Raw genomic sequence first — 22,468 nt, 5'->3', positions numbered from 1 at the left:
ACATGAGATTTGGGTGGGGACGCAAATCCAAACCGTATCGAGGCATGAGCCACCATGCCCGGTTCACATCTTAATGTAAGTTTGTATTTGTATTTGTGTGTGTAATGATGGGGTATGTGTGTTTACACGTGCATATTTCAGAGGATACATAATAAAATGTTAAATAGTAGTTCCCTTTATAAAGTAGCCAGATGGAAGTAGAGATAGGTACACAGATACGTATACCCTTTCTCTTTGTTCACTGTGTATTTTAATAGATCTTCTAGGTATTGAGGTGCAGATTGTTTGCATAGAAATAGGTATAATTATTCTGTGTATTTTTTGTTAACATGTGGTATCATAATATGTGTGGTAAGCTAAAATTTCCTTTTCGTATTATCTATATATCTTGGAGGTCTTCCTATTCTCCAAGATACAGAGCCTTGCCATAGTCAGTATCTATGACCTTACTTTACTCTTTTTTTATATATATTTTAAGTTCTAGGGTACATGTGTACAACATGCAGGATTGTTACATATGTATACATGTGCCATATTGGTGTGCTGTACCCATTAACTCATCATTTACGTTAGGTATTTCTCCTAATGCTATTCCTCCCCCTCCCCCGACCTTACTTTACTCTTAACTGATGTGTAGCATCCCTCAGTGGGACTGCAATTGCAGTGTCTCTAGCTGTTCCCCCTATTTGTGAACATTTTACTGGATGCACATTTTTGGTATTACAAACAATGCTGTGACAAAAATACTTATATATGGGGTTTTTCTACACAAGTGCTTTTATTTTCCTGGGCTAGATATATTGAAAACTAGAAATATTAGATGAAAGGCTAAATAATTTTAAATTTGATACTGCTAAATTCCCTTCCCAAAACTATACCCTTTTGTAGTTTCCTTGAGCTCACACTTCACCATCTATGCTTTCTTTGTCCACCAACTGACAAATAGATAAGGCAAGAATTTTCCCAAAACTACCCTGACTGCCTCAAGCTTAAAGCCATATCAAAGATGTTTTGACATTTTTGTAGAAATTTGTTCTGCCTTTTCCTCTTTGAGTTCAGTTCTGGTTACTTTCTGTTTTCTAGGAACCCTCATAATTTTTATCTCTATGCCTTCTTATTTTCTAGCACTATTATGGATTGCTTTAAAAGTATGTTTGGGCCAGGTATAGCTAACACCTGTAATCCCAACACTTTGGGAGGCCAAGGTGGGCAGATTGCTTGAGTCCAGGAATTCAAGAACAGCCTGGGCAACATAGTGAAAATAGAAAAATTAGCTGGGCATGGTGGTGTATACCTGTAGTCCCAGCTACTCAGGAGTCTGAGGCAGGAGGATCAGTTGAGCCCAGGAGGTGGAGGCTGCAGTTAGCCATGATTGAGCCACTGCACTATAGCCTGGGTGACAAAATGAGACCCTGTCTCAAAAAATAATAATAAAAGTATATTTGTATGATGTTACCATTGGGGGAAGCTGTGTAAAGGGGTACATGGAACTCATTGAATAATTTTTGATCCTCTTGTGAGTTGGTGATTCTTTCAAAATTAAAAGGTTTTTTTTTTTTTTAAGCATATTTGTGCCTTCTAGGGATTTGGACCAAGGGGAAGTCTGGAGCAAGTGCCCAGTTCATCATTTTGATTCCATCCTGACTATATTGTTTTGACTCATTACAAAAATATTATTGTTGAAATAACAAAATTTCATGTACCCTTTTAAAAAAGAACGAGGCAAATATATACAGACATGGAAGGATGTTTATACAAATAATTTGATTTTTTATATTTGCCCTTTTTAACAAGGAACTTTTACTTCCTTTCTAATTTGAAAAACAGTGTCAGAATTGGGGTGAGTTACAAAGATGTTTCAATAAAAAGATGCTCATAAATGAATTGGAATAAACTGATAACAGTTATGAATTTAATTCTTCTAAAGATACTAGTTTGTGTCTGGTTTTTGTGTTTCCTGTAAAACTTCTTCTTAATGGTGATAATCAGGTAAAGCTGTGTTGATGAAGCATTGTTTAACCTTATGTGGGAGCATCTGAAATGATGGTCAGTTGCAGCACCAGTGTTTTCAGGGATCCAAGGAATTCAGGGCCCCAAGTTGGTAGAGCATCCTCCTTTCTAGTCGGGGCCACAGGGGGCCACTGGTTGTGGTAAAGATACTTAATATTAGGCATTATTTCCAAGCATTTTTTGTTGTTATCAAATACCAGTAGCACCTACTTAATACTGTTTATGGGTTTTGGAGAAATTCCATTTTATTATTCCTTCTTGTCACCCAGGGCCTTGGTAAAGTTAAGCTTTCCAGCAGGAACTGTGCTTCTCCATGTAATTTATGACCCCTGCTGTGCTGTCCTAAGCTTAGAACAAGTCTCAGCTGTGAGCTGATGTGCTGTGCCGTGGTTAACTGGCTGCACCCAGAGAGGGTGTCCAGATGAGATTTGAAGGGAGGGTCCCTGACAGTGCCCCAGCTCCATGCGACCTGAGATGTGCTCTGCTCTTGCACTTCCTATATAAACTGAGAAACTTGCTGGTAAATAATTCTATAACCCACTCTTTTCCTTAGGCTTTTTGGAAAGGATATAAACAACGGAAGGAGTATATGCACAGGCGGCAAACGTTCATTGATAATGCTGATTCTATTGTGAAGGTAAATACCCTTTCCTACCATACCAAGTGCTTGGCTTAAACGTTTCCCCTCGTTTCACGTTTAATCTGAAAGACAGCTACAGAAAGGGAGGGTATGTGTGAGCCTTGAAGTCAGAAGGCAGTACTGGATTTGAATCCCAGCTCCGCTGTTCATTTACCTCATCATTTTTCAAGCAGGTTAGTTAAACTACTATAAAACCTGAAGTCCTTTATGAGTGGTTATGAGAATCACAAGTGAAAGTGTTCTGTGACTAATAAATTCTCTTTGTCTAGAAAGTTCAAATTGATTATTTAAACTCTAGGTAGAACTCAGCTTTATTTCATGTTTCTCTTTCCACATTTGCTTACGCATATTTAGAATGCTCAGATATAACAGAACAAAACCAATGATTAAAGGAAGTAGAGCTAATTTAAGGCCTATATTTGGGAGTTGAATTAGTCGAACCCAGCCTTTCACTCAGGTGAATAGCTCTGGGTGAGGAAGAAAGGGTACTGTGGTGTCCTTTCTCATGGATCTGAAAGCCAGAGGACTGGACAAAAATCAACTTGGAAATCTACAACTTGGAGATCTACAAGTCTCCAGCTTGGAAATCCAGATGAGAGTGGAAGCAATGGAGCTGGAAAGTAGAATCAGATTAGTTTAAAGATCTTTTAGGCCAGGCTTAGTGGCTCACACCTGTAATCCCAGCACTTTGGGAGGCCGAGGTGGGAGGATCGCTTGAGCCCAGGAGTTCAAGACCAGCCTGGGTAACATAGGGGGACCTCATTTGTATTTTTAAAAATAATAATAAATAAAAACAAATTAAAAAAAAAGTTTTAAACTGTGAAGGCAGAGAATAACGTGACCCAGATCCATTGTGCAGTAGCTCCTTGATGAAATAGCATCCTATGGAACATATACCTATTCTCTCAAAAACTATTGGTAGCAATTGGTCCCTCATGAGACCTCTTCAGTGTTTTCGCATAAAAACTTAAAGGATATTGAATGCATTTAAAGGGATGATAGAAGAAACTCTAGACTTAGTTTACTTGATTTCCTGACTCATTGCAACTCTCAGCAAAACGCCTCATCCTTCTGGCTTTTATTTACTGAGATTAAGGTAAAATAGTACAAAGTTAAATTATTCTCCCCACCTCTCTCGTATTAAGGAGGTGAAATTAAAAGTAACATGTAAGGTGTTTTGAACCCCTTAAGCAACATCTGTGAAAGATTGATTATTTAGTGGGCTGCTTTTTTTCCTTATCAAGTATCATTGTTTTTAGAAAAACTACACGAAACTGTATTACAGGTTGTTTGGTGATTACTTTGACTTTTCTCTTTATTTTTTGTTGTTCTTTTCTATTTTTTTAAACTTTTTAGATTCAGTCCTGGTTCCGAATGGCAACTGCAAGAAAGAGCTATCTTTCAAGACTACAGTATTTCAGAGATCATGTAAGAAAAATGCCTGTGGGATTTCATCCAGGTTGATAATGAACTAAATTAATGCTTTATTGAATGTTAGCATTGAATGATTTTTGTTGAATGGTGGACAAGAACACTTAGGGAAGAATGGATCTTAGAACTTCATATGATAATATTTGGAGGCTTACTGTTTTCATTCAGAAATCATGTTGAGGACTCAATAGAAAATAGGTGAGGGGAAAACTGTAGGCTAGTAACACCAAAGAGAGAAGACTCTAGAGAAATATTTTCCAGTATTGCATATGTAGTTTTTTCAACTGCTAACTGCTTACTTTAAATAGAAGCCCCCGGGAGGGATTCTTTTCCTGAATCTTTAAAGAAGAGATACGGGAACATAGATTGGATCATCTAAGTTCTGTGCTAAAATTATTTTCCCCTTTTAGATCTCTTTGTCTAAGCAGTTCCCCTACAGTCTTGTTTGTACTTTTAGTTAACTTATCTGACCTCTTCTTCAAAGAAAATGGAAAAATAAACGTTGAATACATCACATTGAAATACTGTCAGTTCTAAGTAGTGTCAGTTCTTAAATACTAACAGTTCTTAAATGTTCTAAATTCAAAAATAATGGAGTAGGTGGGACACTGGGAGATCAAGACTTGTCTCAATCTTTTGCAGAATAATGAAATTGTGAAAATACAGTCACTGCTGAGAGCGAACAAAGCTAGAGATGACTACAAAACACTGGGTAAGTGAGAGCTTTCTGAAACAAAGCAAGGATTTTTTATAAACTAGGCAAGGACATATTGGTCCATATTGGTCACTTCAGAGGTTGCTCTAAGAACAGAGGATACCCATTGTTTCCAGTAGATTTTGATCATATCAGGCCCCAGGTTCTAAACCAGTACACAGAGGAACACTTGGTGACAGGAAATGAGCCTTCCTATTAAATGGAAAGGATCAGCCACATGGTATAATTTCTTCTTCAAAGAGAATGGAGTTGGCGTAAATGCTGAATTTTTTTTCAATCTAAGCTAGAGTCAAAAATCTAATGCAAAAGAGCCAGAAAATAACTTTACATTTACATTGTTTTATTTGTTAGACATAGTCTCATCTCCCAAAAATGACAACTGCAAACATCTTCCTGCAATTTCATTCTGAAATTTTCACAGAATAATTTTTAATTTTTGTTTGTTTGTTTTTGTTTTGAGACAGAGTCTCACACTGTCGCCCAGGCTGGAGTGCAGTGGCACAATCTTGGCTCACTGCAACCTCTACCTCCCCAGTTCAAGCGGTTCTCCTGCCTCAGCCTCCTGAGTAGCTGGGATTAAAGGCACAAGCCACCACACCCAGCTAATATTTTGTATTTTTAGTAGAGACGGGGTTTCACCATGTGTGTCAGGCTGGTCTTCAACCCCTGACCTCATGATTCACCTATCTCGGCCTCCCAAAGTGCTGGGATTACAGATTAAGGTTTTTAATAAAAATGTGTAGAAAGTTTGAAAATAGCAAAATAAAATTCACCAAAAAATAACAATCACATTTTGTGCTATCTCCTTACAGTCCCAACTTTGCCTATGTTTGGTATTTTGTTTTTTTACATCATAAGTTGATTCTTCATATATTCAATTTTTCCATTCTAATTATCACAGGAACATGCACAGTCAAGGAAAGCTTGCTGATAAATTTATTAGTACTTACAGTGCCTAGTAAGTTTAGCCAGCACCTTTTATTGTCTAAAGTTTGTCTGAATTAAGGGATGAAGTATATGGCTCAAGAAAGATCTTCCCTGGTACTTGTTAAGGAAAATCTAGAGACGCTTGAAGTCCTCACTCTGCCTCCAGCCTGCAGAATCTACTGAATAATGTCTCATTCCACTAGATTCCAGCTCACCTCTCAGCTGGTAGATGTGTTGTTGTTGTTTTGAATTTTTTTTAAAGAAGGCTAAACAGGATTTTTCCTTTTCTGAGCCCTGACACTAAAATATGTTTGCTATTGCTTTTATATATGAAAGATGAGTTCAAAGTAAATTTTCCAAATGAACACAGGCTAATTTTCATTTCATTCAAGGTAACATGTTTTTTTTTAAGCAGTTACAGTGGTGTTTTTTATTTGTTTACTTTTTCATTACAAGCACAAATTCCAATTTTAAAATCTAGGCAATTTTATATAGGGACATAAAAGGTAAATAGAGAAACCATCTCGGTGAGTGAGTTAGATCTAAGCTTCTCTGGGCTTCAGCAAATTGGGTGCTTTTATGGTAACCAAAAAAAGTTTATGGTAACCAAAACTTTTCTAAGTTTGTTATCATCTGTTCTCACCCTTTTTCTCTGGAATGTCACTGAATGCATTCCAGCTTGAAAGTTGCTGGAACTAAGATGTGGTCACTTGTAGGTGCAGACTGTAAAGGGGTCTGATTTCCTGAAATGAAAATACCTGTACCACAAAGTCATTCTCAGATGAAGATGGCAAAAAGCCTAGTATTGATAGAGGAAATAATAAATTCAGGCCATAACAATCAGTAAAGCTAAAATTTAGTCGTTTTCCGATGGGACTGTTAGTACATATGAAGAGATATAACCCTTAGCGGGAGGGAGAAGCAGCCATCAACTCTGGCCACGGTGGGAGGGCTCATGTTCCCCCAACTTGGCTGCATGGATGAGCTGTGGTGCATTGCTAAGGCCTTCCCTGAAGTGGTCATGTCAGTGGCAGCATCTTTGCTGGAAATGGAAGGAAAATAAATTGATGTGCTTCAGTGGTCAGGAAATAAAGGGTCCAGTGATCCAAGGAAAATTCTCCAATAAAGGCCATCAGCAGTGGTAAAATAACATACCTGACTATAGATTTGGTTTTCCATGCTGGGTTTATGCAGTTGTTTGTGGTGTTGGTTTTCTTACTCCTTTAGTGTCAAAACACCACAGAACTAAGGTGGAAGTCAAAGGAAGACTGTCAAGGGCCTAGGTGTAAAGGAGGGCAGCTGTTGAGATGGCCATGACTGGACTAGCTCTTGCAAGTCATCTCTCTAGTATTGGGTCTAATCATTCGTCCTCAATGGACCAGATGATTTATTCTTACAGTTTACCCAGATCTTATCTCCCTAAGCATGTTAAAATGTTTTCCAAGAGTCAGAGTGCCAGGAAATCAAAGCCTAAAATTCCAGGTACTAAGGGGAAAACCCTTTTTGAGTTTATGTGAGAATGTCCCTCTCAATAACAGGGGCTGACCCATAGATTCTGAGCACCCTCCCTTGGCTGGTGCTCAAAGAACAAGGGCCAAGTTTCAATTTCTAAAATCTTTTTATTTCAGCTGAGTAGAACATTCGTTTCACTTATCGTTCTGTTGGTTCCTGTTTGGCTTTTACAGTCCTCCCTCCCTTCATGGCCCTTTTCTAATTCAGCTTTCGCCTACTTCCGGCTCCTTCCCAAAGATCCTTTGGGTTGGGAGAAACCACTTTCTGCTTCCTGCAGCAAGAATGTAAGTCACTTATCTAGCTCTAGCACAAGGTCTCAGGGTCAAGGTAACTTATATTAACTTTCTTTCCCAGGTTCCTGAGGAAGGAGGCACAGATAGTACTATCTTCTTAGTTCATGAGTCCAGGGAACAGTGTGAGAGAGAGCTGATAAAAGGGAGAAAAGGGGAGTTGATAACTAGAAAAGAGTGGGGCCAGATACCTGTTTTGTTCATTTATTTATTGATCAGTTTCCTTGTCCAGATTTTAAATTGTGTGGGGGTGGGTAGAATGATTCTCACCCTAGACCAAGTACTTTCATTGGTATATTTTTCTAGTAATTGTTTAAGACCTTGTTTCTTTCCTGTTGATAATCATTCCAAGCTTTCCTAATTAAAGTATACCTGTTCCTGTCACTGCAGTTGGCTCTGAAAACCCACCATTAACAGTAATTCGCAAATTTGTATACCTGTTGGACCAAAGTGATTTGGATTTCCAGGAGGAACTAGAGGTTGCACGATTAAGGGAAGAAGTAGTGACCAAGATCAGGGCCAATCAACAGCTGGAAAAAGACCTGAACCTGATGGACATCAAGATTGGACTCCTGGTGAAGAACAGGATCACACTAGAGGTCAGTGGGGTTTTTGGGACTGTCAGCTCCCAGAAGAGGGAAGATGCCTACATACAGTCAAGAGTCACTTAATGACAGAGATACGTTCTCAGAAATGTAGCATTAGGTGATTTCATCCTGATGCAAACATCATAGAACACTTACCTAAACATAGATGGTAGAGTCTACTACACACCTAGGCTATATGGTAAAGCCTACTGCTCCTGGGCTACACACCTGTACAGCTTGTGACTGTACTAATACTGCAGGCAATTGTAACACAATGGTAAGTATTTGTGTGTCTAAACATAGCTCAACATAGAAAAAATACAGTGAAAATATTGTACTATAATCTTATAGAACTAATGTCTTATGTGAGGTCCACTGTTGACTGAAACATGTTGTTTGTGGTTATATATGTTCGTGACACTTTGGTCTAGCTAAGTTCATTTGGAATCTACGATAAGTTTTTATCGTTTTTATTATAAATTAGTGGTTCTCCAGTCTGTAAAATTTTATGCCTCCCCATTTATAACATTTTGTAAGGCTTCCTTATTCTGAAATGAAATCTATGTGATAAAATGTACTGATGTATATACCTTCAGAATAAGACTAGGGCCTTTATATGAATACAAAAGAGAAATTTAAAGAGTAATTGTTAATAAAAGCACACATGTTATTGAGAAAATGTATATGCCTGATGACACTGGAAGACATGATACAGTTACCCGGGGTGTGGACTTCTTCACAGAACAGCTACAGATTGTGAGGGCTTCAGTGGCAACTGACGTGGAGAAGTGGTAGAGCTGGCAGGACCTCATTTTCCAAAATGGAGAACAACTATTTGTAAAGTTCAGCATTAGCCAAGTGTAGTCTCCACCCAGTTTACACAGCAGTTGCAATTCTAGAAAATCCTAGATTTTGTGTGGAGAAAATATATTACACATCTACGTAAAACAATTAGATTCTAGGCTTAGATAATTACAAACAGAATCTTGACCTACATAAATGACCAGTAAGATATTCAAAAGTTCTGTCATGGAAGGTGTAGGGCAGTTGTTTACACAGGACCATCCCACAAATCGCCAGATCACAGAGCACCTCTCATCCCCAATCCCTGCTCTCTATAAAGCAGGAGTGCCCTTCAATTGTTAAGATATTAAAAAACATCCCCACGTATTTCCAAAATATGTACAGAGTCACACTGCCCCCATTGATAACTTCTAAATAAATCACGGTGTGACTTCACATCTGTGTGAAACCTGCCAATATCAAGGCTCAAAAAAAAGTGTAAAAAGCATCATTTTTACCCAAGAACAGATGCCTAGGATAAGACCTCTCTCCCCGTCCCTGTTCCCTTCCTATGTGCCACATCAGTTTTCAGAAAACTGATAGGTCAAAAAGGGAAACTGACCTTCTGGAAACTCTGAGAAGGCTACAGTGGCTCATAGGTGGAGCTCCAGTGGCCAGCAACCAAGCAAGTGTTCTGGACAGCTGGGAGATGAGCAGCCACAGGAGGCTGCCAGTTACGTGGGCATGTGAATGCCCCAGGCTGGTCCTCCAGACCTCATAAAGACACCAGGGCAATTGTGGAGGAGAAAATAAGAAAAACATCATTTTATAAACACAAGTGATCATCTCTTCTAAATATTTAGGAATAAAACTACTTTTATTATTTTATCCAGAAAAACAATAGTACTTTTTAAAAAATAATGTATTTGTATTGTTTGACATACATGAGAACTTTTAAAGTGTAATATATTCCAGAAGGTTTTTTAGAGAATGCTTTTTATAGCCTTAAACTGCTATTTCACCCTATCACCATAAAATCATAAACAGGAAATGTCTTGCCTTTTAAAATAAAGGCTTAGTTGCAAATCAGTACATAGTTTAAATAATATGTATCTTTTGGAAACACAATCATGGCAAGTTATCAGATTTTCATGAATGCTTGAGTTTTGTGGGGGTTTTTTTAAAGCCACTTATCACTAATAGATAACATTGTGAAGTTTTTCAACATATTTGCAAACACCAAATATGTATCCAACATTTTTTAGTGATTAAACTAATGATTATTAAATATGCAGCTGTTAGCCTTATCATTGACAGAACATTTGTAGTGATAAAAGAACAGAGCAGTTGAAGCTTTATTTGTAGTAGTGAAAAAGTGGGAAACGACCTGAAGGCCAAAACAATAGAGGATGATATAATTAGTTTAATGTAGATGTTGTATAACTACTAAAAATAATGGTTTTGATACTTTTAAAGCAGGAGGAAAGGTTTGCGATTTAGTAGAGGAGAAAATAGTGCCTAAGGTAGTATGATTTCTTATATTATCAAAAAATAATAATAAGCCAGACGGAGAAAGAAGTTAAGTGATTTTTCTTTGTGTGATAGTTAAGTTTATCTCCTCCCCCTCCTTCCCACACCTTTTTATTTTTAACAATGAGTGTGTGTTTAGTGAGGAAAGAGAGATTGTAAAGGGAAATGGCTTTGTTCTTACAGAACAATGCTAGCTCTTGCTAGTAACCTTAACATTTTTCATAGTTCTTTTAAAAATCAGCATTCCTCCTAAAAACCTCAAAATCTGTAGGTTAGTGAAGTGACTAATATTGATTTTAGGCAAAAAGAATAGTTTGGAGAAAGAAGACAAAGCAACTGAAATAGAGGTTTCCTGGAGGCACGGGAGCCAAAAAAAAAAAAAAAAAAACAAAAACTATAGGTCAACCTAGCTGGAAGGAAAGCCTAAATTAAGAGACTAAAGCTAATCTAAAACTAGCACTAAAATTCCCATTCATAAGTGTGATGTATCATCTACGAGCCCAGATTTGCAGGCCAGTACTACCTGAAACTCAGAATTGAGATTTGTAACTATTAATGCTTACTTATACTACTTCACTGCTTATATTAACATGTGACCTTGAGCATGTTTCTTAACCTCTCTGTGAGTGTGTTTTCTTCCTTGGAAAATGTAATAGATGATTTACATTTTTTTTTTTTTTTTTTGAGGCGGAGTCTCGCTCTGTCTCCCAGGCTGGAGTGCAGTGGAGCCATCTCGGCTCACTGCAAGCTCCGCCTCCCGGGTTCACACCATTCTCCTGCCTCAGCCTCCTGAGTAGCTGGGACTACAGGCGCCCGCCACCGCGCCCGGCTAATTTTTTGTATTTTTAGTAGAGACGGGGTTTCACCATGGTCTCGATCTCCTGACCTTGTGATCCGCCCGCCTCGGCCTCCCAAAGTGCTGGGATTACAGACGTGAGCCACCGCACCCGGCCTACATACATTTTTAATCTTCACAGCAACTCAGTAAAATTGCTGTTATTATAGTCACTCTATAGATGAGGAAACTGAAGCTTAGGTTAACCTGTGCAAGTTTACCAAGCTAATTATACTCTGCAGATATCCATATCTTTAGGACACCCAAGCCCAAGCCCTTCATACTAGCCCACACTTTCTACAAAAATGTTTATATCATAGCATACTACCAGCCTGCAGGTATCCCCTTATCAGGAAAAGGGGAAAGGTGGTGGGAAAAGGGCAGTATTGAGATGTGGAACTATCATGAACAAGCCAAATACAGTTCCTCTTTCAAACCACGGTATTCCTCCAGTGTTCGATATTGATTAAGAATCAGGAAAAGTGAGTTGTGATGAATAAAAAGTAACCGCTCTGTTTGTTATCCTTGTCTAGGTTGGCTCTTGTGTCCATTTTCAAGCTTCCCAAAGCAAACCTCCATTCACCCAAGCACATTCATGAGCAAGTCAGAACCTCACAGGGAGAAGGCAGAGGGGCTATCCTGGTTGCTGTACCCGGCTCTGCCCTTGGAGCTCCAGCAGACAGGCGCTGTTCCATCGGCACAGCCACCGGCCCGCCCTCTCTTCCCCTTTCTGGGTTCAGCATTCCTCCGCTGCTTCCCTCCCTCCATTCCTCTCCCTGTCCTGCCTTCACCAACTCTCTCTGTTTTTAATGCAGAGGAGTTTAGATCTGCCCCAGATCTTGCTCACCACCCCATCCTCTCTTCTGTATATGGCAAAAACCATTAACCAGAAGATGAAGTCTGCAACAAAACAAAAAGCCCCCAGTTTCTAGAGTGACCTCCACTGAAAACACACTTGGGAGGGAAAAGGGGGGGATTATAGGTAACAAGACTTGTTTTCCTGCCATATATTTAAAATCAAGGTAATAGATTTATTCTGTGTATTTGAGGGAGTTGAATGATTTACATCACCAGCTATCTGAAGAGGAAAAATGTGGATTAACTGGCACTGTAAGCCACATTTATTCTAGTGATGTCTTAGGACTTCTTATAGATAAGGATTATCAGACAGCCACCTGCCTAGATTCCCCCTTGACCTCTATCTGGTGGTAACTACAATTCCTTTCTTTGAACTGAATACATTTTATATATTGGTAAAACAAGGGGGAAATGTTGCTTTTTAAAAAATGTTATGGGAATGTAAATCAACTCCCCTCTCCCCTTTCCCTATAAAAGCAACTGGGGTGACAGAAGTAAGTGGGTAAGTCAAGGCTGCCTCTCTCTGAGATGAGAATGAGAAAGAATAAAATCATAGACCTGGAAGGCAATGGATGTAGCCACATGGAACTGTCTTATTCGAGAGCTTCCCCAGCTGCTCAATAGGCTGACCCCAGCATGGGAGAATGGGGTGCCAGGAAGTAAACATATTTAGAGCTTACCCTTTAGGCAAGACCTGATGGTGGTTCTTATCCCCAGTGGCAATTGGAAGTGAGGGCGGGCACATGTCGGCTGTGAAAATGACTAGGGGTCCCTGCTGGTATTTGGTGGGAAGGAGCCAGGGTGACAGATGCCAGTAGTGCATGCAGAGCAAAACGCTGTTGTCCACACTGACCATAGTGCCCCTCTAAGGATACTGGCCCAGCATTCCTGATGCGCAAGTAGAGTCCTCATGTAGAGGTCCGGCTAAGAACTCAGTCAAAAATTTGGAAGAAGTTTTAGGAAAAGCAACTTTCTTGTCACTTACTCTGGGACAGTAAACTAATGCCAAGTGACAGGGGAGGTGTTCTGGAACAGCAACTTTCAAATATGAGTCATGTGCCATTAGGGTCATGAAATCAATTTAGTGTGTCACAATGAGTAATCTTTAAAAGTGGAATAGAATAAAAGCAAGTAGAAAATATCAGCATGCACCATTAGTAAGAGAGAGGGTGTATGTGTGTTCACCAATAAAAGATGGAAAATGTATTTCTTACTGCGGGTCTCAGACTTCTGAGTAGCTAGTACCACAAGCATGAGCCACCACACTGGGCTTATTTTTAAAATTTGTTTGTGCAGATGGGGTCTTGCTCTGTTACCCAGGTTGATCTCAAACTCCTGGCATGAAGCCATCCTCCCATCTTGGCCTTCCGAAGTGCTGGGATCACAGGCATGAGCCACCACACTTGGCCCACTTTCAACTTTTCTTCCAAAGCTTCCTGGCTTGTCTAAGGCTTCATAGAATTGAAGAAAGTTAGGGCCTTGCTTTGGATTAGGCTTTGGCTTAAAGGAATATTATGCTGGTTTAATCTTCTATCCATACCACTCAGACTTTCTCCATATCAGCAATAGGGCCATTTTGGTTTTTTTAATCTTTCATGTTTTCACTGAAGTAGCATTTTTTATTTCTTTCAAGAAATTTTTCTTTGCATTCACAACTTGGCTATTTGGTGCAAGAGGCCTAGCTTTAGGCCTAGCCTATCTTTTGATATAATCTTTTGATATAACTTCTTCACTAAGCTTAATCATTTCTAGCTTTTCATTTAAAGTGAAAGATGTGTAAATTTCACTTGAACATTTCAAGGCCATCGTATGGTTATTAACCTAATTTTAATATCGTCCTGTCTCAGGGAATAGGGCGCCCAAGGAGAGAAGAGAAAAAGGAAAGTTGGTGAAGCAGTCAGAACTGCTGCTTAAGTTATATGGGCATGGTTTGTGGAACCCTAAAACAATTACAATAGTAACATCAAAGATCCCCGATAGGCCGGGTGCTCACGCCTGTAATCCCAGCACTTTGGAAGGCAGAGGCAGGTGGATCAAGAAGGCAGGAGATCGAGACCAGCCTGGTCAACATGGTGAAACCCCATCTCTACTAAAAATACAAAAATTAGCCAGGCGTGGTGGCAGATGCCTGTAATCCCAGCTACTCAGGAGGCTGAGGCAGGAGAATCACTTGAACCTGGCAAGCGGAGGTTGCAGTGTGCTGAGGTTGCACCACTGCACTCCAGCCTGGGTGACAGAGAGAGACTCCATTTCAAAAAAAAAAAAAAGGATCACTGATAACAGTGCCCCATAACAGATAGTATAATAATGAAAAAGTTCTATGTGTTACAAGAATTATCAAAATGTGACACAGAGACACAAAGTAAGTACATGCTATTGGAAAAAATGGTGACAACAGGGATGTTCAATGCAGGATTGCACAAATCTTCAATTTGAAAAAAAAAAAAATGCAATATCTGTGAAGCACAATAAAGCAATGCACAATACAATGAGGTATGCCTGTATTTCCAATGACTTGTGTTTCAACCCTGTATGTGAAGGGAGGAGGAAAAGAGTACAAGAATTGAAAAGCAGTAATCTCATCAAATTTTTTACAGGATGTAATTTCACACAGTAAAAAGCTGAATAAGAAAAAAGGAGGAGAAATGGAAATACTGAATAACACCGACAACCAAGGAATAAAAAGTTTGAGTAAGGAGAGGAGAAAAACACTAGAAACATATCAGCAACTGTTTTACCTTTTACAGGTGAGAGCAATTTATCTTTCACTCTGAGTTTGGGAGTACTACTATGTTACATGTCTGTGGCTTACAGGGAGTCTTTTATCATGCTTCAGCTATAATAGCATCCCTGTTTTGAGCATCTACTAAGTACCAAGGCTATTGTTGGTGCTTTACATACATTCTCTCATTTAATTCTTACCGTAACCCTGGGAGCCGCGAGAGAATGAGTACTATTGTTATTCCTGCATTACAGATGAGAAAACTGAGACACAGTCAGTAAATGATAAAGCAAGGGTTTTGAAATGCCGGCAGTTTGGCTTCAGAGCCCATGCTCTTCACAATATTATACTACGGTTACCTGCAGAAACAATATAAATCTGATAATAACAAAACAAAAACAGGTACAGTCATCCATGAAAAAGTTAAAATAACTGTATGTGAAAACCAGATATTTACCAGAACCAGTCTCCCCTTCTGTGGGGGAAAGAGCCAGAGGGTTTGGGATTTCAAAACAGTATTTCTTTTTTCTTTTATTATTTTCATGGCGTTACTGTGATCTAAATGAATAGTAATTTTCCATTGCTTCCTGAGTGATGGTGAGAACTAGTAAGTTTGACTGGTTATGGCTGGACTTTGATGAATCACTTACTGTTTTGTTTGACCATTGATTCAGCCTGTCAGGCCTACTAGCACATACAGCTAGTCACAAAGGAAACTGCATGATAGCGGTAGAAATAAACAAGCATCCTCTTTAGCAGGAAAAGTTTCCCCAAAGAGGTGGCTCCATAGTTCTCCCTTGGAAGAGTCAGATGTCTCTCAGAGTGGGGCCACTGTTGGAATTCCTTCAAAGCCTGGAGATGCTTAGATCTTTCTTTGAGGATGTCACTGTCTGTAGATGTATAGAGAGCACATTACACAAACCATAAATAAGAGGTGTGGCGAATCTCATGGAGAAACACGATGTTAATTTTGGTAGGTTTGAAATTTCTCTACTTAGAATAAGAGATTGGAGAATATCTTCAAACATATAAACATATTCACACAAGTGGCCACCACATGGCAGTACAGAAGGAAAAGGTTAACAGTACTTAGAATTGTCTGTGGAACCCACTGTTTCACGCCAGCAAACTTAGAAAGAAAGGGGGCTCACTTTAAGCAGGAAAGGATGTTGGTCTGCCTAATTTAGTAGTCAACTACCAGTTTGAAAGTTAATCTTAGGCACTTATCATTTTTTATATCCATGAAATTTCAAGCGTATTGAAGATTCTGTAGAATTTAGTTTTCTCAATTTGACAGAATTTTTCATAAGTCAAAATCTAGTCATTGACCTAAGACTTGCATTGTTTATTATATAAATGGAGGCATTTGGGAAGAAGAAAAAGCACAGGAGCATGTTTAGAATAATCCCACCAAACTTTATCCACAAACAATCCAAAATGTACAACCAAAGAGTGCAACCATTCAGTTGTATCAAGTGAAATCCCTGTTGAAATCATATATTTTTCTTCTCCTTCTCTTCTTTTGAGACATTAGCCCATTATCACTGAAGAAATTATAGAAAAGCAAATGGCCTGGATTCCTTCAGCCCGCAGGTTACACTTTAGCAAGACTTCTTTTTTTGTAGAGATAAAGTCTATTTCGCCCAGGCAGGAGTGCAGGGGAGCAACCACAGCTCTCTGCAGCCTTCATCTCCTGGGCTCAAGCAATCCTCCCACCTTGGCCTCCTGAGTAGCTGGGACTACAGACATATGCCACAATGGCTGGCTAATTTTTTCGTGTTTTTTTGTAGAGACAGGGTTTTTCCATGTTGCCCAGGCTGATCTCAAACACCTGAGCTCAAGTGATCCCCCCACCTCAGCCTCTTAAAGCACTAGGATTCCAGGCATGAGACACCACACCCGACGTAGCAAAAATTCTTAACCAAAGCCACAGGTCAGCTAGTATATAGGTTTTTGGGGGATTTGTCTCTTCAGTGTGAAACTAAATTTAAAAATTTTGGGTGACCTTAGGAGGAATGGTGAGTAGGCATCTTTATTTAGTCCTAGAGTAAGTTTCCTTTCTCCTAATTCCTATATACTTCACATTGAAAAAGAGTCACTACAGAGCTGTCAAGAAAAAGTACTGAGCTGCTTATTTATAAAATTTCAACCAATCATTATGAACTTAAAAGTAAACCTAAGTGGTAAAGTAAACCAGAATTTGAGGTTTCTTAAAAGCTGCCCAAACTGCTTGAGTATATTAGATGAATCCTAGTTTTCAAGTATAGAAAAATTTTCTTCTCTTGTCAGAAAGAAGATGAAGATTAGGAGTATTAAATTTCTCTTTGAACATACTTTCCTCTGTAACCTGAATACTGTCGTTCTCTTTGAACTTCTACCTGGTAGGTGTAGCTGCTGGAGAAAAGCCACATCACCATGAAGGCTGGTTCTGTATCCAACGGGTCCATCCTCATCAGAACCCGCAGGGTTCCACGTCCATTTTAAGTTCTTTGTTATTTTTTGCTCATGGTCTTCTGGCACTTCCCTTATCAACTGTCCTGACCTTCACCCCTCTCTTCAACCTCCCTACCTCACTCCCCCTTCTCACTCTGTGTAGAACATTGTGGCCATTTTGCTGTTTCCACATTGTACATGTATTCTTTTCTTGTTCTTTCCAGTCTGACAAGATAGTATGCATTTCCTTCTACTCATCCATCAATCCTTCTAGGCCAGTCTATATAGCTGGGCCCTTAGTCCACTTTTTTTTTTTTTTTTTTTTTTTTTTTAAGATGCAGAGTTTGTGTTGTCTAGGCCGAAATACAGTGGTATGATCACGGCTCACTGCAGCCTTGAAATACTGGGCTGAAATGATCCTCCCAACTTCAGCCTCTTGAGTAGCAAGGACTACATGCATGCACCACCATGCCTGGCTAATTTATTTTTACTTTTTTCTAGAGGCAGGTCCTGTCCATGTTGCCCAGGCTTTTCTCGAACTCCTGGGCTCAAGCTATCCTTCTGCCTCTGTCTCTCAAACCACTGGAATTGTAGGTGCGAGCCACCATGCCCAAGCTTTGCCATTGTCTTTGGACACCAGATTCTGTTGGCTACCCACCCTGTCTTCTGCGTAATATTAATATGTGGCTCAAAAAGGTCAACAGTGAAAAGTAGATATAATATGTTAAGTGTATCATATAGTGTGTATAGCTTCCTATAGTATGATATGAATAATATTAAGTAATTAATATTTGATATTAATATTTTTAAATATTAATATACGGTAGGAAGCTAAAGTAGAAAGTTATATCAGTCTAAAGGAAACTATAGTAGAAAGTTATACTATATACTAATAGCATAGAGATGAGTACCTGGCACATAAAAATTATTTTATATACTCATCTATATGCTTTTAGTGACATTAAGACATTGAAGACAGGGAATCAGATATTGCTTTGTGCTTTAATAATATATTAACTTATTGTTTTGTGGGATTTTTTTGTTTTCTTTTTCCTTCTTTCCTTCTAGACCAACCCTTTATACTTGGCTAAGCTGATTTTCCAGATGCCACAGAACAAGTCCACTAAATTTATGGATACTGTTATTTTCACACTATATAATTATGCCTCTAATCAGCGAGAAGAATATCTACTTCTCAAGCTTTTTAAAACTGCTCTGGAGGAAGAAATAAAGTATGTATACAAATATGTATGTAAAAATACCAATGAATAGATCCTTTTGTTAGTGGTGGCTGTCTTTGGTTTACTAAAATTATTTTTCAATTCATACAAGTTATTCCCACATATTAAAATATATCAAGTTTCTTGAGAATACTTCTATATCATTAGAGCTATATTCAAGTACTATTTTCTCCCACCAATGATACTTTCTGTAGTGTTAAATTAACTTTTGATTTTGTATGTCTATAACAACTGAAAATCAGTAGTATATTGAAAGTCAGTGAAAACATTTAACTTAATTAAAATTCTGAGTAGTAAGGCCATTAATGGGTGAGAATGCAGAGTGCAGTCTCTGCCTAAATAGTCTTCCCTTCTTACTAGAACTTAAGCTACTTTTGCTAATTTATTTTCTGACTCAGTTAATGTAAAAATTGTATAGGTAGCTATAATGAGTGGACTGAGAAACATGCACGAGAAATGTCCTTAGCTCAGGTGGCCTTCGTAACTTGTGGAAACCTTAAGTTATACTAGTTCCTATTGGTTTTGGGAGCACAGGAGCCAGGCACCTCTGCCCTCCGGATTCTGTAAGCCCATGAGAAATGTGATTCATCAGCAATAGGAATGCTATGCAGTGGAATGTGGTAAGTACTAAATGAAGGACGCGTCTAAATGAAGGACATGCACAATGTATCAGGTTAGAGGATAGGAGGAAAGATTCCAGCCAGGTTGACTAGTAAAGATTTTGTAGAAGAGGAGGTGCTTGACCCAAAACCTTGAGGAATAGCTGCAATTTTTATGAGAAGAGATAGAAAAGGGAAACAAGGCACAATGGTGGTGGAAACGGCATGGGCATAGGTCCCAGAAGGAAAGTAAATTAGTCTAGCCAGAATGTGACTTAATTACTAACTACCAGGAGATGAATCCTGAAAGATAGGGTAGGGCCAGGTTGTGGGAGACTCTGAGTAAAGGCCCAGCTGTTAAGGCTCTATTTGCTTTTTGGGGATCTGTGAAATCTTTATTTTTCTTCTTCTTCTTCTTCTTTCTTCTTCTTTCTTCTTTCTTCTTTCTTCTTCTTTCTTCTTTTTTCTTCTTCTTCTTTTTCTTCTTCTTCTTTTCTTCTTCTTCTTCTTTTTTTTGAAGACGAAGTCTCTGTCACCCCAGCTGGAGTGCAATGGTATGATCTCAGTTCACTTCAACCTCCGCCTCCTGGGTTCATGCCATTCTCCTGCCTCCGCCTCCTGAGTAGCTGGGACTACAGGCACCCGCCACCACGCCCAGCTAATTTTTGTATTTTTAGTAGAGAAGAGGTTTCCCCATGTTGGCCAGGCTGATCTCGAACTCCTGACTTCAGGGAGATAGATCCCAGAGAGATGGCGGGTGAAGCTGTGCATGCACATGAGGTCTGAGGGGAGAACGTGGGTTTTGGCTAGACTCTGGTAGACCAGTTATTCTTTTGTTTGGGCATTGATTCACCCTCATTCACCTTACAAGCACCTACAGTTAGTCAAAAAATAAACAAAAATAGCATTTAAAGGTGGGAAGAGGAGCCAGCAAAGGAAATAAAAAGGAATGACTGGATAAGATAAGAACCAGGCACTGTCAGGCTCTAAAGGGGAAGGAGGTGGAAGAGAGAGAGAAAGTGGTCAAGAGGGAGAAGAGAAAGGTAAGGAAGAGAGGAGAGAGGCCCAAAGAATCAGCAGCCATAAATCAAGAAAAGCTCTCTCAGCCATCTGATGTGGCTAGAAGCTGTATTGCAGCTTTGAGTGGGATTTGAAAAAGTGAAAACAGTTCATTCAATCAAGAAAGTTGTTTTTGAAATTTGATAACTACAGGGGCATGATACTTGTACAATGTCACCCAGTATTGTTAGTCCTGGTCCATTTTCAGCTCATACCTGCCTTCTAGATTGAAATTGAGGCTGTGACTTTATTTTCAGATCCTCAAGTTGCTCATCTAAGAAACATACACCTTATAGACTGGGAACAGTGGCTCATGCCTGTAATCCCAGCACTTTGGGAGACCAAGGCGGGTAGATCATTTGAGGTCAGAGTTGGGACAGTCTGGCCAACAATGGTGAAACTCCATCTCTCTGAAAATACAAAAATTAGCTAGGCATGGTGGCGCGTGCCTGTAATCCCAGCTACTCAGGAGGTTGAGACAGGAGAATCGCTTGAACCCTGGAGGAGGAGGTTGCAGTGAGCCAAGATCGCGCCACTGCACTCCAGCCTGGGCAATAGAGTGAGACTCTGTCTCAAAAAGAAAAAAAGAAATATACACCTTATAAATGATTGTTTTTGAAACACACCAACTTAGATTTTCATAAAGAAGAGTATAATTCCATGAAGTCCTTGCCTTCCAGAGGGAGGATACATTGTTTAAAACTGTATCCAGGCCCAGTGCCTTGGCTCATGTCTGTATTTCCAGCACGTTGGGAGGCCAAGGCAGGCGGATCACCTGAGATCAGGAGTTCGAGACCAGCCTGGCCAACGTGGTGAAACCCCATCTTAAAGTACAAAAATTAGCCCCAGGCATATGGTGGCAGACACCTGTAGTCCCAGCTACTCAGGAGGCTGAGGCAGGAGAATTGCTTGAACCTGGGAAGTGGAGGTTGCAGTGAACCAAGATCACACCACTGCACTCTAGCCTGGGTGACAGAGAAAAAAAAAAAAAAAAAAACTGTATCCATAGAAGCAAAGCATTTTGTTTTGTCTTGTGCTTTTTTAGATCGAAGGTGGACCAGGTACAGGACATAGTTACTGGTAACCCTACAGTCATCAAGATGGTCGTCAGCTTCAATAGAGGTGCCCGGGGACAGAACACCCTGCGCCAACTCCTGGCTGCAGTGGTGAAAGAGATCATCGAGGACAAGTCGCTGATTATCAACACGAACCCTGTAGAGGTGTACAAGGCTTGGGTGAACCAACTAGAAACACAGACTGGAGAGGCCAGGTAATAGAGTCAGGAAGGTGTTGGTCTTCTGTTGTGTTTTTTGATATTTTCACATGTGTATTTATTTACACCCTTAAACTTTGTTAGGCAAACAGTACATAGTCAATTGTCAATCCAACATGTTACCTCCCTTTAACATATCCATGCAAATTACATCTTGATACTAAAAGGTATTTTCAGATTTCAGAGCCAGGTGATCCCCAATGCCACAACTTCCATAATTCTCTCCCTTGTTTGTTTTCTTTGTGTATTTCTAAACCTCGACCTAGAGATGGTGCAGACTCTCTCTTCACCTGATAATACATACTTTCTTTACAGTTACCAATCAAGTAACTTTACTGTGTAAGGTTTAACAATCCAGGCTGGATTGGCTTATTCTGAGTGGTGGTTTGTAGATTTAAGCAATCCTAGCTTCTTGTTTCCTGTAAAAGGATGTCTGTGAAATAAAGTGTACACAGAGAATTTTGTAATTATGTGGCTGGTTGTCACAGTACTATTTATAATAATAAAAAGTCAGGAAAAGTCAAAATATTTAGCATTGAGGGATTTGTTAAATAAATGTTGGTATAGCACATAATGGAATAAGTATTTGGAATGGTGGTATAGATATACATTTCTTGGCACAGAAAAAGTTCATGGTATATTTTCCAGTTGGAGTTAGGTGCAATGATCTATTTTTCTGGGCAAAGAATGCTCATTGCATACACCACACAGGATCTGTATAGAATGTCTACATACACAAATTGCATTATACTCATCAACACGTGAGGCCCATAGCCATACATGCATAGAGGAGGATTTGGACAGTTATGCCCTAAGGTATGAAAATTGGTTGTCTGCTTTGGTATTGTTTTAGATTATATGTGATTTTATTTTTCTGTAATGAACATTTGCTTTTTTTTTGAGACGGAGTCTCGCTCTGTCGCCTAGGCTGGAGTGCGGTGGCCGGATCTCAGCTCACTGCAAGCTCCGCCTCCCAGGTTTACGCCATTCTCCTGCCTCAGCCTCCTGAGTAGCTGGGACTAC

General features: G+C 39.4%; 1 protein-coding gene across 1 annotated transcript in view; it reads left to right on the top strand.

Annotated features, from left to right (window-relative positions):
• IQGAP2 (IQ motif containing GTPase activating protein 2) overlaps nucleotides 1-22,468 on the top strand; it is a 350,336-nt gene that overhangs the window by 279,195 nt on the left and 48,673 nt on the right. Inside the window, 8 exon segments of the mRNA XM_011959360.1 lie at nucleotides 2,564-2,647; nucleotides 4,007-4,078; nucleotides 4,724-4,793; nucleotides 7,916-8,124; nucleotides 14,716-14,865; nucleotides 18,342-18,505; nucleotides 21,218-21,442; nucleotides 22,234-22,261. Coding sequence (XP_011814750.1) covers nucleotides 2,564-2,647; nucleotides 4,007-4,078; nucleotides 4,724-4,793; nucleotides 7,916-8,124; nucleotides 14,716-14,865; nucleotides 18,342-18,505; nucleotides 21,218-21,442; nucleotides 22,234-22,261 — 1,002 coding nt within the window.

The sequence above is a fragment of the Colobus angolensis genome, unplaced genomic scaffold (genome assembly GCF_000951035.1).
Source record: "Colobus angolensis palliatus isolate OR3802 unplaced genomic scaffold, Cang.pa_1.0 Scaffold49, whole genome shotgun sequence".
Classification (NCBI taxonomy): domain Eukaryota; kingdom Metazoa; phylum Chordata; class Mammalia; order Primates; family Cercopithecidae; genus Colobus; species Colobus angolensis.
Note: the sequence above shows the minus strand (reverse complement) of the source record. Positions and strands in the feature narration are given on the sequence as shown.